Genomic DNA, 19,312 nt, shown 5'->3' on the forward strand with positions numbered 1-19,312 from the left:
ACTGTGTTCCTGTGGGTACAAATTTCTCGTCAACAGATGCAAATCATCAAGCCGATGCTGGATGAGAAACCACAAAATCGACCTGAAGCGGAGGAAGTGGTGACTGCCCTGGAGGAGGTGTCTGCAAGACTGATGGATCAAAAACCACGATCCAACTGATTAGCAAAGATGGACGTTTGTTAAAAAGCACTGAAGAGAGAGGCCTTATCAGCCTGCTGGAGCTTGGGTACAGAGCAGTTTCTTAACTTGAAGGGAGTGTCAACAATCATTTCTATCAGCTGGAGTAATGGTTTGAATATTGACATTTAAGGAGCAAGCAGGTTACAGATACTTAAATGTGTGAACATTCCCTAACTGACACAGCCATGTATTTATTTTACTCCAGATTTTTATGACTTAACAAGGACATTTCAAATCATCAAGGTTAAATTTGACTTTTTATACTGGGAGAAATCTGCAGACCTCATACCTGTGGGCCAGTTATAATAAAAATATAATATGATCTTACGAACTGGGTATAACAGTACCATGGGCCAGATTTGGCCCCCAGGCCTCGAGTTTGACACCCCTGTGTTAGAGTATATTTAGATGTTGTACAGCTGTAATGAAACAGGGTTCCTGCAGAATCTTGAAAAGTCTGTAATTTCACATTTGAATTTTAAGGCCTTAAAAGGCTAGCTGGTCCATCCTCAGTTCTTTTTCTGCTGGATCTGTCTGCTGCCTTTGACACAGTCAACCACCAAATCCTCCTCTCCACACTCCCTGACTTGGTATCTCAGGGTCTGCCCACCAGTGGTCCAAGTCCTACCTCACAGGGAGGTCTTTTAGAGCAGTGATACTCACCATTTTTGCCACTTTTCGTCCAAATAAGCTACCTTTTGCTATTAAATAACACTTGTTTTCCTTTTTTCCCAAATTTTCTGCCTCCTCTGTTTGCCATTTTTTCCCCATTTTGGCCCTTTTTCACCATTTTTTACCACTTTTTGCCCATTTGAGCTACCTTTTGCCATTAAATACCACTTGTTTCCTATCTTTTGCCCATATTGACTGATTTTTGCCCATTTTAGCCACTTTTCACTCATTATTTTTGCCATGATTTTGCCACTTTTGGACCATTTTTTGCCACCTGTAACTCATTTTTGGTCACTTCTTACCCATTTTTTTGCTTATTTCTGACCATTTTTCCACTTTTTATTCCCATTTTCACCCCTTTTCACCCATTCTTGCTGCATTTTGACTGCCTTTAATGTATTTTTATTGCTACTTCAAGCTGTTTTTGCCACTTTTCACCACTTAGATTGTGGCTCTTGCAAAGCTTTTTTTCAAAATTTTGGCTCTTGGTCGAGCAGGGTTGAGTAACACTGTTTTAGAGTATCATTGAGTGGAGGAGTGTCCATGGCTTATCAACAGGGTCCATGCTTATCAAAGGTCAGTGCTTGGTCCCCTCCTTTTGTCAATATTCACCACCTTGCTTGGTGCAATCATCGACTCCCATAGCTTTTCTTATTACTGCTATGCAGAAGATACCCAGCTTTTCCTATCCTTCCCACCAAATAACAGAACTGTCTCAGCTCGGCTCTCACCCTGCCTTGCTGGTACTTTTAAAACACAAGGGAATGTCACCTTAAGCTCAACCTGTCCAAGACTGAGCTTATTAGCATTCCAGCCAATCAAAACTCATGCCCGTGAAGTCTGCCCAAAATCTGATTGATAACCAGCTAACCTTCAAGGTTCATGTGGCCTCTATATCCCGCACTGACTACTGAATGCACGTTTAAACCTGATGATGATCCAGAACGCAGCAGCACGTCTGGTCCTCAGCCAACTCAGGACAGCTCATGTCACCCCACTGTTCATCTCTCTTTTTATACATAAAATTCTGTTTTTGTTTTACTTCGATGGCTGGAAGATTAAAATTCTTATTTTATTGGGTTTCAGTGGGAAAGTTTACAAAGCTTGTCACTGACTTGTTGCAGGTTCTGTTACGCACGTACCCTCCAAAAAGGCATGTTGTTAGCATTAACACAGTCAAAACAATTTCAAAATAGAAAACAAATAATGACCAAAAAAGCTACAAAATGGCCCTCTAAGGGTGAAATATCTCTTCATGCCAGCCTTAAGAGTACATGGACCTTTTGCGTGGGTAACCTAAGCACAATTTTCCACACATTCCCAAAGATTTCTAGGCTTCCTTAACTTCTATGCAAAGGTAAAAATGCTGCAAACCTCAAACAAAAGCCAAATAGTAGAAAGTTATTTTTGCTACATACCTCTGACCGGGTCTCCATGTACTGCTCATTCTGAAAGTGTTCAGACCCCTTTGACTTTTTTTTAACTTCATGTTGGTGCTACAGCTAGTAAAAAGCCATAGTTAGAGAGTTGAACAAGATCCCAATGGTTGCTCATGAAACGCTTGAAAGTCTGCTTGGAGTTTGCAAAAAAAACTCCTTATGTTTCGAAGAGAGGCTTCCGTTAAATCCTTCTGAAACTTTCTGATCTCCATGCAGGATCTTCAGCGTTAAGCTGTAACATGGAAATGACTAAAGAGAAGGTGGTTTAAATGCACTATTTGTTAAATATAAACTGAAGTACCTGAAGCTGAGTCTCAGAATATATTATCACTACACTGGCTGCTACTGTAATAAAAAGTCAACCATAGGAACACATAAACTAGGTGCCACAGGAACAACCCTACTTGCACTGGCAGCATCACAGTCCTAATTACAGAAGAGGATTGGGGCCACTACTCTTTTTCATTTTTTGAAATCAAACCTTTTTCCACTGAAATCCCGTCCTCTGATTTCTGTTTTGTGGGGTCCCACTGTGCCTATTATCCTCACTGAGGAAAGACTGATGCTGTTGCCTTTGCTTGCAGACATTAATGCTACAGTGGAAAAGTCTGAACCGGTATCAAACACGTCCTGACTGTCTCATTTAGTGTCTTTTTTACCATTGGAAAAGACTAAACACTCCTTAGGAGGCTCAGTTGCTAGATTCTGTACATAAGAAATAAGTCTCATTGTGGTTATGTTATTTATTTACTTGCTCTTAAACACCTTAAAAAGGGAAAACATCTTCTGATATCTGTCTGAGTATTGTATTGAGTGCACTGAGGGCATTTTTGCACCCAGGAGATTAGATGCTAATTATAATAGCATTACTTTGGATTAAAATTGTTATTGATGGTCTCCTATGTTTTTGTGTCAAGCGCCAATATTGTATATATTTCTTTCTTGTTTATTTTTGTTTCCTGGCTAAGGAAAAGAAAACTCAGATGTTGATATGCTATGTTTAGTTTTGTCACACAAGTTTCCACTTTCATACCTTAAAGCTGGATAAAGTTATTTAAAAAAGGAAATGTCTCTTTTCTGATGTCTGATTTAGTTAAATGTTCATTTAGAGATACAGTATGCTGGATTTCTGCACTAAAATATCAAAACTTAGCACAAAAAATAAGAAAATGTGTGTTTGGGAGATTATTTCTTTGTCTTGGTAATGCTTCTTGTCACTAATTCTTGTACTGTTGGAAAGCCTGTTTATTTCCCTTTTACATGAAGCCACATTTGTAAGGAACATGCATTTGTGGGATGAGCAGCAGAGCTGAGTATGTGTCCATGAAGAATTTGCCAAATCTTCTCTTCAAAAACCAAACAGCTAATTCTGACAGTCTTCTGTAGAAGACGGCCTACAGTTCCGAAGTGCTGACAGGGTTAGGAAACAGTCTTCTTGGAGCGCCCACTTCTTGGCCTGCCTCTGACATCCCCTGTTCCATGGACTTGGCTAGGGCTTGCTCCAAATAATGCTGCAACTTTGTTTTGTGGAAAAACCAGCTTGAAGTTGCCCTGTCGTGCAGTCCCTATCCAGATCAGTCAAACTTGAAGAAGACACCTACTGACCGCTGTAGCAGGGCCCATTTTTACAAGTGCTGCCAGTCAGGTGCCAATCAGGCATCTGATTGGCAGCACCTGGGGGTACCAGAGGCTCAAAACAAGAGTCAGTAGCAATAGCAAAAAGGCTGTTTGGCACTGGCAAAGAAGATTTGGCAAATTTTTCATAGGTGCAACCCACATGCTCAACTCTGCTGCTCTTCCCACAAATGCATGATCCTTAGAAATTTGGCACCATTTAAAAGGGTAACAAACATGCTTTTCAATGTTATATGATTTATTGCCAAGAAGCATTGTTACAACAAAGAAATAACCTACCAAACACAAATTTCCTTACTTTCTGTGCTCAGTTTATATGCCATCTGGCCTGGAATCCCTCAGGAAGAACTGGAAAGTGTTGATGGGGAGAGGGACAGCTGGGTGGACTTGCTTTGTCTGCTGCCTGACCTCAGGTAAACTGAGGGAGATGGATGGATTTAAGTCCTCAAAGGTACGCACCGGAAACATGTCAAAATCATGTAAATACAACCACTGCTGGATTATGGAAACCAGTAAGCTTAGGGCACATTCACACCAAAGCCGTTTGGTCCACTTTAAACGAAATCTGGTCCGTTTTCCTGAATAGCCTGGTTTGTTTGGAGTGGTGTGAAATCTCACACGTACTCCGGTGTGGACCAAACAAGTGGATTCTGGTCCGCTTAAAAACAGGGGCCTCAGTCCGCTTTCAAACCAACCCTGGTGTGGTTCGATAGAGGTGTGAAAGCAAAGCGGACCAACTTGCGAACCAAAGGCAGGAAGTGGCATAAAGTGTAATGATATATGGATTTATATGTGATTTAATACACTCAAATACATGGTCAGTACCTCACACTAAAAAATCCAGATGTTGAACTTTAGTCCTGATCCAATCAAAATGATCCAATCACTGAAAAGAGCTGAAGTTCCCACCACTTGTGTATAGCCTATGTATCACTATTCAGATACAAATAATGAATAACTAATATGTAAATACTGAGTAATCTGAAACGGAAAACAGATGCAGAAGCATCATTAGATCCAGATGTGGTGCTTCATTAAGAGTCGTTTGGGAGCTAAAGGATCCGACTCTTTCTGCTGAGTCGCACCAAATGACCTGATCACTGATATGAGCTTAAATTCATCATCGGTAGAGGAGTTTCAGTTTCATTAATTTTGAAAACGTGAACAGACTTGAAATCGAAACTCAGGAGTCTATAAAGGGAGCTGGTGTGGAAACAGAGCTGGGACACAAGCGGGGGGAGCCGCAGAGGAGAAAATATTCCTCTATTTCGTCCGTTTTATTCCGTAAATTTCCATCATTGTCGTCACTCTCATGGATGCTGGAAACTTCGTCGCTAGACTGAATGAATACGCGCAGAAAAACAAAATTCTGCTCAGCTATGACTTCCTGGGCTCTGACGGTCCTGACCACAATAAAACGTGAGTTTAGATTGTTTTAACCTTTGGCAGTAATCTGGATTAATCTCTGAAGGTTTAATTTTTAATTTTGTCACTTCATATGTGTCATTTTGATTGTAGCTTTATTAGAAAACTCATTAATGAGAAAGAAATGTGTCTTATCCCAATATTTCATGTTCCTCTTCAGCTATCATTTCAAAATAAAGGCAAAAGACCCTAAATAATCTTTTAGAATTATACAAATAATAAAACCCTGTCTGCATTTAAACATGAGTATGTGAACATCAGGGACATCATGGATTTTTAGCACCTCCAAGAAGCTATTCATTGGAACTACACCTGCTCAGTAAAACTACCAGTATTACAGACATGACTGTTTTTCCACAGATTCTCCATGAGAGCTGTTGTAGACGGTAAACCTTGTCCTCAAGGAGAAGGGAAGACCAAGAAGGACGCAAAGCAGGATGCAGCTAAAAGTGCCCTGGCATGCTTGATGGAAGAGGACACTCAGATCACCAACAACGCAGTAAGATTCCTCTTTTTATCTTGTGAAAAATCACTAGATTAGTTTATAAAGGGGCTAAATGCATCTCTCCACCAAAGGGTTTAAAGGGAGACTTCAAGAAAATTGTGGCCAAAATGAGAATGTATTTTTTTTTAACCCTGCAAAATAGAAATGCTTTGTATATGTTTAAACACTTATTACCATAAATTTGGTTTTACAGAAAGTATTCTAGTCAGTCCGTATTCAGTAGAGTCACCTTTTGCTGCAGTCACAGCACTGAGTCTGTGTGGATAGGTCTAAACAGTGCTGGGAAGAGAATTTGGCATTACTTTAAAGAACTCCGTTTTCCCTTTGACTAAAGAGGTTTCTGCTTGTAGTAAAAAAAATGGCCAAATTATATTGCCCATGATTGATTTATAAAATTGATAAAAGGGTGAAAAGATGCAGACTTTGGCCATTTCCTTCCATTAAAAGTGGTGATTTTGAAGATAAGAGGTTATGACCCAACAACAGTGATCTCTATGGCACTCTACCGTCCATCCATTACCTACCGTAAATCACTTATCACACTCAGGGTCGTGGCAGGGCTGGGCTGGAACCCAGCAGTGATCGGATGAGGGGCGAAGAACACCCTTGGGTGGTTGCCAGTCAGTCACAAGGCTGGTACAACTGTATTTTATATTAGTGATGCATTTTGGGTAATAAATACTAAATGGCTGCACTTTAGTACATGCATCCAGTGGCCATTTTTGGGCCTGAGGCAAATTCCGGTACAGGACCCTCCATATCTGTTGTTCACCCATTGTTTATGTAAGAAAGTCCAGACAAAAACAGTGAAATCTTGTACAAATACTCGTTCATAAACAAAATGATCTCTGTGGAAAAGCTCTAACCACTCCTAATTACTGCTCCTCTGTGCAGCCGCTATAGCACTCCTCACTTCTTTAAATGTCTCACACTTTCATTTTTTTTTTTGACTTTTGCTTCTTTTCTCACAGACAGTAAATACAGCAAACACTTCTACTGCAGCAGTTCTCCAGAGTCCCAGAAACCTGAACTACATCTGCTGGCTGAACGAGTACGGTCAGAAGAACTGGCTGTCTGTTCGGGCTGTGGAGTCAATGGGAGTGGGAGCCAATTTTGCCACTCAGTAAGTCTCCTAATCGTGTCTTGAGCCATCATTTAAAGAACGTCCACTAACATTTGTGTGCTGTCAGATGCTGTTACTTCATGGTTGGTGATAAAGAGTATCCAGCCGCCAGCGGGGCCACAAAGAGGGAGGCTAAAGAGAAGGCAGCCAAGATCGTTCACGATGAGATATCTGGTATCAGAAACACAGAGGTGAGTTCTACAAACTGTGTCAGGGATGTATTATTGAACATCACAGTCAGACTTCCTAGAAATGTCAGAGTGTTCCTAGAATTGGTCTCTTCTTCTTTAGGTTTCTTTTTGGCTTTGGGTGTGTTCTTAGAGCGATCACTCACTTTATATTTGTTTTTTAGATGCTGACCACATCAACAGTACCTACAGATGGAGCCTCACCAAAGTTGTCGGCACGATCAGCTCCACGGTAAAACATGATGCATCACACAGGAAAGGACAGCATGTCATAAACATTAAAATATCTGTACTCATGTCTCTTCTTGTATCATTTCAGTGAAAAATCATCACAGAGCACGACAACAAGCTCGAGTGAGCGGGTGGTTTTCAAGGATTCAAACTCTTCCGGGGCTCAGGTGAGGTCTTTCAACATCATTGGAATTTTCCACACTTGCTGATATCCACACTTATGATTAAAGCCTGCAGCAGAATTGTTACACCAAGATAGGACATTTTGGGATCCATATTTGTGGATAAACATGACATTAAAAAAGTGGTGTAAATGTAACAAATCAAAGCTCCATTTATTCTGAAATAATGCTATCATTAGTGTTGTAGTATTCAAGAATGGTCTTGGTCTTGAGACCGGTCTCAAGACCACACTTTGAATGTCTTGGTCTTGTCTTGGACTCAAGACCTTTTTTACTCGGTCTTGTCTCAGTCTCAGCCTGGCCGGACTCTGGATTTTCCATGAAGACCAGTCCAGACCAGCACTGATCTGCTAGGAGAAGCACTTGCTAAAACAACAAACAGCTACACCAGCAAAAACTCGGTCCATCTTGTTTCTAGTCAGAAATCCCTCTGAACACTTACTTTAGGCCTCCTTTACCTGACAAATCTAGATAAACATCTCATTTTCAGATATTTAAAATAATTCTGGACTTGTCAGTGGCTTTTAAATACATACAAGGATTTATTTTTTACTAGAATTTTTAAAACAAATTTCTTACGATTTGAGATTTTTGCATGTTGTGCTTTGAAAGGGTTGCAGACACCTCTTTTTTATCTTTATTGTCAAATTTATCAAAAAGAAAACTTAAATTAGAGAGAGAATGTTCTTTAACTGTTCAACCTTGTCATGGTTTTTTAAATTGATTTTAATGGTCTTGGTCTTAACTCGGTCTCAACCCCCAGGTCTTGTCCTGGTCTTGGGCAAGTCTTGGTCTTGGATATTGTGGTGTTGAGTACAACACGGTTATTATACTTACCTTTAACAAAAAAAGACAACAAAATTGTAAATCATGGACACTAAAATAAAGACAAGGCTCCAAACCAGGAACCTTCTTATTGTGAGGCAACAGCGCTTGTCCAAAACCCATCTAACATTTTCTGAACTAATGCAAAGTGACATTTTTTGTTGCAGATGTCCTCCAGGTTGTCTGAATATGGAGCATCAAGCAGGTAAAAAAAATTCAGCTTCAGTCTAAACATTTTTTGATTTAAAAAGATTGTTGTTGTCAATAATAAAACGCTTTATTAATTGTTTCCTTCAGGGAGTGTTCTTCATCATCACCAAGTATGCAGCAATATAATTACAGCTCTGGAGTGTTCACTAATTCACCCAGCACTTCTATGGATGAGGTTTGTACTTCCAATCCCATCTTACAGGGGTATCAATAAATGAATCTATGTTTGAGAGATGTATAGAGAGTGAGGATCGAAATGTAGGAAGACATAGAAAGAGAGAAGAGGAAGATGCAGAGAAGCAGGAAAAGGAGATGCAAAAAGAGAAGGGGATTCAGGAAGAGATAGAGGTCAATGCAGAAAGAAAGATGAAGGAAGATGCAGGCCTGGAGTGGCTGATCTGGAGAACTGGGATAATTCCTGATGGATCAGGCTGCTTTTAGGGCCACTGGCAGGGATAGTAGATGGATCATACAAGTTGTAATCCAAGGGATGGACTCAAGCACCCATTGTTTAAGTAGCTTTTCTCTTCGGATTCAGGATGTTTGAGGCGCAGGGGCAAAAATATTCAAAAAACAAAGGACACCTACTGTGTGCAGTGGAGTGCCATCATTTAAATCATTGCTAAAGATTTACAGAGAAATAATTAGAAATCCTAGATAAGATCGAACATTTTTATTATGATTATAACCACCACACCTCCGTAAAAAAAAACAGACTAATTAAAGCTCATGGCACTGAAGTGCGTTATCTCCACTGTTGAACATGTGGTTCACCCACTGAGAGGACATCTTGTGGGGGATCCTCTGATTCTTGGGGGGAATTGTGGACCAGCCAGGGACACATATTTTTGTTAGAAAAGCCTGAAAAAGTGTATTTTGCATAATATGTGACCTTTGAAAGGCACCAATGAGGGCACTTTGTCAAATTTTGCCAATTTAGTGGGCACTTAAGAGGTAATTTGTCATATTTTATTGTACCCAAATTGAGCACTTTGGCAAATGTTGTCACTTTTTGTGTTTATTTACCAAAAGGGAATACAAGAGCATTCTTCTGTGTTGATTTGTTCAAACACTAGGGCACCCGAGGGGATCCAGGTAATAGATTTGCTTGTGTTATTCAATATAAATGTGCTAATTTAGCATTTGCTCATGATTTTATCTCTTCAGATTAACCATCGTCTTGAAAGGTGCACCCTTGACACTCCACAAAAAAAGACTCAGAATGGGACATCAACCACATCAAAGTAAGGGAAATATACAAATTTGCAGAATTTGACCTTTTTACACTCACATGATTGAAACATTCTGTGAAACAGTAAGACATTGCATTGCTTTACTTTCGTACAGGTTTACCACAGACTTTGACTCCATCGAGAATATTAGCAGTGGATTCTACGGTTGTGTTTTCAGAGTGAGAGATAAATTAGAAGACAAGAATTTTGCTGTGAAGATTGTCTGTTCTGGGGGGTAAGTGTGCAGAAAGAAGCCTGTAGTTTCCCGTGTAGCATTTGTGTTTGTTATTCTCAGTTTGTCTAATTTACTCCTGATCAGGAGATCTCTCCGAGAAGTGCGTACTTTATCTGACCTCCAACACCAGAACGTTGTGAGATACTACACATGTTGGGAGGAGGATGAAGGATATCACTGGGACACTTTAGTCGGCATATACCGCTCTCCCCAGTAAGTTCAAAGTACTAAACACCCTAAATAGTTTTCTTTTTTTTTTCAAGTTTAAAGACAGTTATGTGATGTTTATATTTGCAGGTCCATCAACACCTCGCCTCCAAAGTTCCTCTACATTAAGATGGAGCTATGTGACACCAAAACCCTTGAAAACTGGATTCGAGAGAAGAACGATCAGTCTCTGCCAGACTGTAAGAGAAGAGAAGAAAGCCTCAGCATTGCTCTACAGTTATTCAGTGGAGTCGAGTACATTCACTCCATGAACCACATCCACAGAGACCTGAAGGTACAATCAAAAACTTCACTGTTCAAAGCTGGTATTCCTGAATGAATGAATGAATGAATGAATGAATGAATGATTGAATGAATGAATGAAGGCTGGGTTTTATAGTCCATTTATCAGTTTGAAGGTCCAAGTACACTGCTACAAAGCTAAGACTACAGGATTTTCACCTTGTTTACTAGGGGTGTTACGGTACGGAAAAATTTTGGTTCGGTACATACCCCGGTTTTGAATTCACAGTTCGGTATGTTTTTGGTACGGTAATTAAAGTGAATAAATGATAGAATTTATTATTATTATTTGTTTTATTAAATTGTATAAAATAAATAGGCTGCATAAATTACATTTAAATGATTAATAATGCTGCAATCTCCTTCCAAAAGGTCTTCAATAAATAAAAATATTAGTAAACTATTACTAAACAAATACATTTTTGAATTACTAGGTTACTTTAACCCTTTATCTACTGAGCCGGCGCCGGCGCTGTGTTTTATATGTCCGGAGTATTATTACCGTAACTCTGTCAAAGTTTGTCCGATCAGAAAAATTCCAACAGCATTGGAAAGCTGAGAATTGTGGGCATGCGCACATATATGGTTCATTATAGTGCTTGCAGCCATACCAGAAGTATTGCGAGACCGCTGCATGGATTCTCAACACTGTAACTCCTCAAAAGTTTTCTCAATCTAAAAAAAATCCAATGCTGACAGAGAGCTGAGAATCTGTGCTTTCCGGCAATATATGATGTGTGGTATATATATATTACAGTAATGTCGAACAGCACCGCGAAAACGACAGCTTTGGCAGAAGACAAGTGAGAAAAGGAGAGTGAAGGAAGAGAGTAAAAGGAGAGCGAGCGAGAGTGGTGTTTTGTTTTTTAAAAAAATAGCGTTAGATAGTGGCATTTGTGCGTGTCTGTCATGTGCAACAACAATATGTTACTTGAGAATGTTGAGAATGCATTTTTCCATCTTTATTTGCACTAATTGTCACCTATGTATATAGTTATCTTTTGCACTGTGTTTTGCACACCCAGAGTCCTAGACTCAAAAAATGACTGGTGGTTGTTCTAAACATGTAAAGGTTCACATTTCAAATGTCAAATCAAAACTTCATGAGCAATAACACAATTTCTTCTCAAAAAAGCCATGAAAAACAAATCAGTTTTTGTGTTTTTCTTGTTTTAAACTGCTGACAATTCCATATAATGTGCAATAATCATTAACCAGATGTTGAAAAGTCAAGTTCAAGTACTCCTGCGAAAAGGGACCAAAGCTCTCAGACTTAGGGCATTTCCTGACTATTTTACAGCCATAATAACAAAAGATGTCCAAATCGCCATTTTTAGTCTCAGTAGGTAAAGGGTTAATTGATATATTGACATATTTATATCCGTTCTTTAAACACTAAAATTTCCTGGCCAACTTGAACGCATGATCTTATTACCGTAAGTTAGCGTATTAAGTATGTTACTTAGCATCTATGCTGCCAATTTCAACACGGACTTCAGAACTAATATCTGGGAATATTCCAGAATATTCCAGATTCCTGAACTGGACACTGTTATCTGGGAATATTCAGGCTGTTGCTGTCGTTTGCTGTGGTTGTGTGGTTGCCAGGACAGTTTGACAGTGAGTTGTTCTCTGGTTTTCTGTCTGTGTATGAGCTTCATTCCACATGTATCCATATCCATACATGTCTGTACCGTAGCAAGAGGCCCATACACCACGAATACATGTATCTTTACACCCCTATTGTTTGCATTTGCTCTGGTTCCACTTATCTTTCATGTGCAGTATTTTGCAAACGGCAAGTGTTTTGTAGCTTTGCTCAAGCTCTGTCAGGTTGCCCAAAGATCCAGTGTGAACAGCCCTTTTCAAGTCCATCCACTAATCCTCTCTTGGATTGAGGTCTGGGCTTTGATTCGGCCACTCCAGAACATTCCCCTTGTAGTCTTTAAACCATTCCTGTGTTGCTTTCTCTGTATGTTTCGAGTCATCGCCCTACTGGAAAGTAAATCTTCTCCCAAGCAGTAGTTCTCTTGCGGAACAAGATTGTCCTCTAGGATTTTCCCATATTTACCCTCTACCTTTACAAGCCTTCCAGGGCCGGCTGCTGAGAAGCATCCCCACAGCATGATGCTGCCACCACCATGCTCCACAGCGGGGATGGTGTGTTTGTGGTGATTTTCAGTGTTTACCGTCTTGTTTGATGGCCAAAAAGCTCCAGTTTGGTCACATCAGACCAAAGAACTTTCTTTCACTTGACCATGGAGTCTTCCACAGTCTTTCTGCTGAACTCTAGTCCAGATTGAATCTGAGTTTTCTTCAACAATGTCTTTCTCTTTACCACTCTCCTGTAAAGCTTTGACTGGTGAAGATCCCGGCCAACAGTTGTTGTCTGCAGAGTGTCTCCCATCTCAGCTGTTGAAGCTTGGAACTCCTTCAGAGTAGTCATAGGTGTCTTGGTGGCCTCTCTCACTAGTCTCCTTCTTACACGCTCACTCAGTTTGTGAGGACGGTCTGATCTAGGCAGATTTACACATGTGACATATTCCTTCATTTCTTCATGATGGATTTAACTGAACTCTGGGGGATGAACTCTTGGAAATGTTTTTGTACCCATCCCCTGACTTATATTTTTTAGAAACATTTTCTCTGTGTTGCTTGGAGTGTTCTTTTGCCTTCATAGTGTAATTGTAACCAGGAATACTGAATAATTTTCCAGACACAGGTGTCTTTATACTACAGTCACTTGAGACAGATTCACTGCACTCAGGTGATCGCCATTTCACTAATTGTGAGACTGCTAGCACCAGCTAGCTGGACTTTAGTTGTGGTCTCATTTTAGTCGACAAAAATCATAAATGTTCTTCCTTATTTTCAGTCAAAACATTTAATTCATCTGAACTTTTTTGCTATATTGTAACATTACAATACATGTTGAAAACTCATATTAATGCTCTACTTTACATAAAATATACTGTTGGAGATGCTTGCATTCCTTGAATGCTCTTTTCCCAATCTCTCCTTGTGTTGTGGCCGTCATACTCACCGTAGAGAAATATCACGGAGTTTGAACGTCCAATGATCCAGAGGTTACATTTTAATCTTGTTTATTCTCCTTGACAAAAAAAAAAAGAAAAAAAAAAAATTAACAGTCAGAGTTTTATCATCAAAGATCTATTTTAGCTACTCTTAGTCTAGTCTGAAAAATGGTAGTTAAACATTTTTAGTCATCGTTTTATCAGCAAAATTAAAACTGAATTATATGTTATGTTTTTTTCCTCCGGTAAGCCTGCAAACATCTTGTTTGGTATTGACCGAAGAAGGAGAAAGTTGAAGATCGGGGACTTTGGTCTGGTCACCAGAGATGATGCTTCGATGGACAGAACAGTGGGACAGGGAACCCCAAATTACATGGCACCTGAACAGGTGAGCTAGTTTTGGTTACAACTCGTAGTCACTGGTAAAGAAAACCGCTGAAGCTTCATTTACCCATAGAGCTTGGTAGTTTATCTTCCATGATATTTAATGAGAAGACAGCATTAGATGGCCAAAGTTCTGATTTTTTTTTGTGTGTGTTAATGTTTTCTTTCTTTTACAGAAAACTGGGAGGAATTATGACCGAAAAGTGGACATTTTTTCTCTGGGCTTGATTTATTTGGAACTCCTCTGGAAACTCTCAACTGGCATGGAAAGAGCAAAAGTGAGTCTATCATCATGTCATATCGTTTTTTGGAAGTATATGTATAAAAGTATATAAATGAATTATATAAATACACTTTGAACTTGACGCCTGCGACAGAAAAGCTGGGACAGGAGCCCTTACAAAGCAGATGGATTTGCCAGACTTCATCTCTGTCGTCAGGCAAACCAATCTTGACAAGCTTTAATCTATGACGTTTGTGCCAAACCGAATACTGTTCGGGCCAATCAACGTCATTAACAGAGAACGAGGCGGTAGCCATGTTGGGGGTTTAGTTGTACTGAAACCCGTTTGATGGCTGCTGCCAGTGCAGTGATTAGCGCAGATGTATTGTCGCGCAGGTTTTATCAGAATTGGACTACGTTTCTGTATGAGATAAAGAAAAAAACTTTACATGATGGGAAGCATTTCTTTGCTCTTCTGCCGACCTGCATGAGTTTGTGAGAGTTACGGGGAAAGGGTTAGCTGTAGCATGTGTGAGTATAAACAACGGCTGCTAGTGGAGTGATTAGCTCAGACTTAGCCACAGCTATAGTTTTGTCGGTCCTTGACAACATTTCTTTATAAAAACAAGAGTGACTCTGAAAGCTTTTCATGCCGAAAAGATGGTTTCGCTCTTCTTTATGTTTGCTTCAGCACAGGTGTGCGATTTTTACGGGTGGGTGGGGTTTGCCGGTGTATCCACTAGCTGTTAGCTCAGCTGTAGCAGTAAGAAAGCATCAGTTTGATCTGGACTGGACCACATTTCTTTGTTAAAACAAGAGCATTGAGCCACACTAAAAGCTTGTCTATGCAGAGAAGATGTTTTAGCATGTCTCCTAACTGGCCTTGGCATGAATTTTATTGAATGCAGCAGTGGTAAACTGTCAGCTCAGGAGAATTGCATGCGTGCTACCTCATTTTGTCTTGTTGCTCCGATTGGCCCGTCATGAATGTGACAGACAGAACATTTGTCCAATCACCTTATGAGAATTCTTTGTAAAGTCGTGCCCTTCCAAACTGCTTTCTATGGGAGCTTTCCTAGATTAATGTGAAATATATCCATGCAGTCGTTATATGAAACAGTCCATGTGGCGTGTCAGGTTAATTCATGCTTGATGTACATCTAAAGTTGCTCAGCATTGTGGGGTTTTAACTATTGTTTTTTTGTGCCACATATGGATACATTTTGGTAGACAGGTCTGGACTTCATACACGCCAGTCTAGGCCCCGTCCTCTTTTACTGTGAAGTCATGCTGTTTTAGCTCGTAAAGATTGTAGTTTGGCATTGTCTCGCTGAAATAAGCAGGGAATATCCTTATAAAGGTGTCTAGATGGAAGCATATTTTACTCTAAAACCTGTATGTGCTTCTCAGTTTTAATGCTGCCTTCACAGATGTGTAAGTGACCCATACCATGGGCACCTCAACACCATCACAGACGCTGGTGTTTGACCTCTGTGTTGTTAACAATCCTCTTTAACCAACATCTGAAATGTGGACTCATCAGACCACAGCACACTTTTCTGTTTTAGGTCAGTCCATCTCTAAAAAGCTTGGACCCAGAGAAGTGGGCAGAGCCTCTGGATGTTGTTGTTATACTGCTTTGACTTGCACAATTGACTCTTAATTTCCTGAGCCCACATTGCAATATCAACACAGGATGATGGCCATTGTTAATGTAACACCTCCTGGCGGGGTCAAAGGTCGTGGCCATCTAATATTGGTTTTAAGCCTTGCCGTCTACATGCAGAGATTTCTCCAGATTCTTTGAATCTGTCAATGATATTATGGACTGTAGGTGGTCAGATCTCTAAATTCCTTGCAGTTGCATGCTAAGGAACGTTGTTACTATTTCCTCCTTTTACAACAATCATGATTCTATCACCTGTTACCAATAAATCTACTCACCTGTGGAATGCTCCAGGTGTGTTTTTGGTCATTCTGAAACTTACCCAGTCTTTTCTTTTCTTGGGTGTAAACAATGGCTGCTAGTGGAGTGATTAGCTCGGACTTAGCCACGGCTACAGTTTTGTCAGTCCTTGAAAACATTTCTTTCTGTCTCTGCATAGATAAGCTTTGAATGTGGCTCTATGCTCTTGTTTCAAAAAGAAATGTGGTCCAGTTCAGATTAAACTGCTGCTTTCCAACAGCTACATCCAAGCTAACAGCTATGGCAGCAAACCCCATCAAAAATATTGTAAAAATATCATCATTATCACAACCCCATGCTGAAGCAGACCCAGAGAAGAGTGAAACCATCTTATCCGTCATGAAAAGCTTTCAGTGTGGCTCTTTGCCATTGTTTTTATAAAGAAATGTTGTCAAGGACTGACAAAACTGTAGCTGTGGCTAAGTCTGAGCTTATCACTCCAGTAGCAGCCATGGTTTACACCCAAGAAAAGCAAGAACGTGTTGCAACTTTAGAAAGTTTGTGTGTGTTTTCATAACAGTGAAAATGATAATTTGAACAATAAATAAGTCGTCTAGTGCTGTATTTTTGTATTCTGTTTTATTTTTTAGATTTGGGGTTTGTACTTCAGCAACATTCAATTCAGAATAAATGAACTGCAGGAGTATTTGACACTGACTGATATGTTCTTTCTTCTAATCTCTGCATGAACACCAGGTTTTTGAAGATGCCAGACAGCAGAAGTTCCCCTCGGAGTTTCCTCAGAGATTCTTTGAAGAGGTCAATTACAGCGTTCTTACTAGAAATAACATGTCCAACCTTTAATGCATGCCTGAAAACATGTAAGGGTTTGTTGTTTCTCTGCTGTCAACAAGGAAAGATTCTCATTGTGGGTCTGGTAAAGGTTCTGTTTTTTAAGCACACTTGAACTGCATTGGCTGGGCCCTAACAAACCCAGAGAATGGACTCAGCTCTGACTTATTGTTAGCCACAAATTCTCTATTGGATCAAGGTGTGGGCTTTGACTCAACCTCTTCTAGAACATGTACAGATTTCTCTTGTCAAGCTTTTATCTATTAATTGTTGTTTTGGTTTGTTTTTTTGGCAGATGGAAATCATCAAGTCCATGCTGTGTGAGAGGCCAGAGGGTCGACCTGAAGCGAGCTCAGTGAGAGCCCAGCTGGAGACGATGGCTCAAGCAATCAAGGCACAAAGAACTGTCTGATCACCAGAGAGGGATGGTTGTAAATGCTCTCCTCTCATTTACTCTTAGGTTTAGTACTGTGGTGGACGGATCAATACAAATGATTTGATAGGATCTTAAATCAGAAATGTGACCAAAGCTGGTAAAAAGTCCTGCAAGTCGTCCGAGGTCATTTTTGAGTTTTTACACATTATGAAAGCGTAGATTCCAAGCTTTCAAATGGTGTATCATACACCTTAATCTGATCATATTATACAAAGATATGCTCATATGAATGTTAACTTCTAGTTCCTGTCTGTTCTGAGAAAAACAGGCTCAAAGTTTCAGGACGTCTCCTACCTTCAGGCAGGCCGGGAGATGGGCGTGAACAATAGAGCCACAATTACATAAAGTCCACCCAAACCAAGCTTCTGAATCGGACTGGTGACGCTCATCAAAATATTCCCACAGGAAATCCGCCGTCATCAAACTTTCACTGTCGAGCGATCCTGAAGTTGTCCGAAGTCTGTTGATAATTCTTGCTGCTTCTTCATATTCTCTTCTACTTTTCTCCGCTGCAGGGTGCATCTTGAGGCTTGTTGATAAAGGTGATAACCAGAAAGAGCTGTATACGTGCCGAGGGGGGTGGCGTTTGAGCCATGCGGTGTTTGTTATTGTCCATCTCAATGGGTGAAACTGGGAACAATGGCAGACTGAGCGGCCAATTATCACCCCGCAGTTTCGCTTTCCCCTCCCCTCAATATCCTTGCAGCAACTGCGAGAATAGGGCATTTTAAAACACAAAATTAACGCTTTTAAATGTCACATTTGTGTTACTTTTTTCATCGGATGAGTAGTTTAAATGTCAGACTTGCATAAAATGAGAAAAAACGAAAAATGATCATTTTGAAGAAAACGACTTTGTATCAATTTTTCTCAACCACAGGAATGCCGACTTGCCGGAACTTTATCTGGCTTTGGTCACAAATGTGAGAATTTGAGACTTGCTCTGCTGAATTTGCTGGTGCCTCTACTTGATTTTGACTTGGCTTTCATACCTCAACATTTAACTCTGACGTTCACACCAGAAAACAGATTTTTTTTTTTTTTAACTTTATTTGTTTGTATTTTTAATGAAATTTGATCAGGTTATTGTCTGTGGGTTTCTTTCTTTGCTGATTATTTCATTAAGTTTAAACTTTGTTGATCAGCTTTATCTTTATGTTGTTTTGCTGCTGTTGCTTTAATCAGCTCTCTCTTGATTATAGGAACCAGTTTCTGAATGAGATTAGAAATCATGCAGGTTACATTCAATAAATAGTAATTGTGTCATAAAAGAATTTTGTATTAATCATGGAATGAAATAAAGAGTTTAATAAAAGATCTTGCCTTAATCCACACTGTATCTGACTATCCACCTTATTCTTAACTACCATGATGCCTAACGTGAATTCTGGGTGGAACCTCCAGTTTCTTTTATCAGTGCATTAGGAAACTGTAATTCCACCGTCAGGTCAGGTTTGAGAGCCACATCAACCTTGGTCCCGTACAGCTCTGGCCTCCTGATGGTCATCCTCCAGTCCCAAGCTCCATCTCTCCAGGTGTCCCCAGCACAACACACCCAGCCCACCTGGTCCTGGGTATCCAGAATGCTGTGAGCTGGATCAGGCCTGGGAAAGCCCACTAGGTGCCCGTAGAAGTGCAGCTGCCCTTCATCAGAGCTCTCTCGAGTACGTCAGCATTAGACACACGGCCCAACAATGATACCCAAAAATGTGCCAAACTTCCATGGCACCTGTCAGCTGCTTCCAGAGAACCCTGGGCAAGGCCTTCTTTTTCAGCCTGATGGCTTCCTTCCCTGCCGGTGTCCACCAGCGGGTTCTCGGGTTGCCGGCACGACAGTCACTGACGGTCTTTGAGCTGCAACTCCTAACGGCTGCTTCCACATTG

General features: G+C 40.3%; 2 protein-coding genes across 2 annotated transcripts in view; both read left to right on the plus strand.

Moving 5' to 3' along the window:
* LOC121511321 (interferon-induced, double-stranded RNA-activated protein kinase-like) overlaps window positions 1-906 on the plus strand; it is a 29,909-nt gene extending 29,003 nt beyond the window's left edge. The window contains exon 18 of the mRNA XM_041789957.1: window positions 37-906. Coding sequence (XP_041645891.1) covers window positions 37-159 — 123 coding nt within the window. The 3' untranslated portion in view covers window positions 160-906. The remainder of the gene's footprint in view (window positions 1-36) is intronic.
* Window positions 907-5,116: 4,210 nt separating this feature from the next.
* LOC121510797 (interferon-induced, double-stranded RNA-activated protein kinase-like) lies at window positions 5,117-17,630 on the plus strand. The gene is made up of 16 exons (XM_041789017.1): window positions 5,117-5,345; window positions 5,712-5,850; window positions 6,828-6,979; window positions 7,047-7,170; window positions 7,332-7,399; window positions 7,487-7,565; window positions 8,573-8,610; window positions 8,703-8,790; window positions 9,783-9,859; window positions 9,963-10,082; window positions 10,167-10,295; window positions 10,380-10,584; window positions 13,878-14,015; window positions 14,188-14,289; window positions 16,897-16,959; window positions 17,288-17,630. The coding sequence occupies exons 1-16, from the start codon at window positions 5,239-5,241 to the stop codon at window positions 17,402-17,404; spliced, it is 1,746 nt and encodes a 581-aa protein (XP_041644951.1). The 5' UTR covers window positions 5,117-5,238; the 3' UTR covers window positions 17,405-17,630.
* Window positions 17,631-19,312: the final 1,682 nt, after the last annotated feature.

The sequence above is a fragment of the Cheilinus undulatus genome, linkage group 6 (assembly GCF_018320785.1).
Source record: "Cheilinus undulatus linkage group 6, ASM1832078v1, whole genome shotgun sequence".
NCBI classification, from domain to species: Eukaryota; Metazoa; Chordata; class Actinopteri; order Labriformes; family Labridae; genus Cheilinus; species Cheilinus undulatus.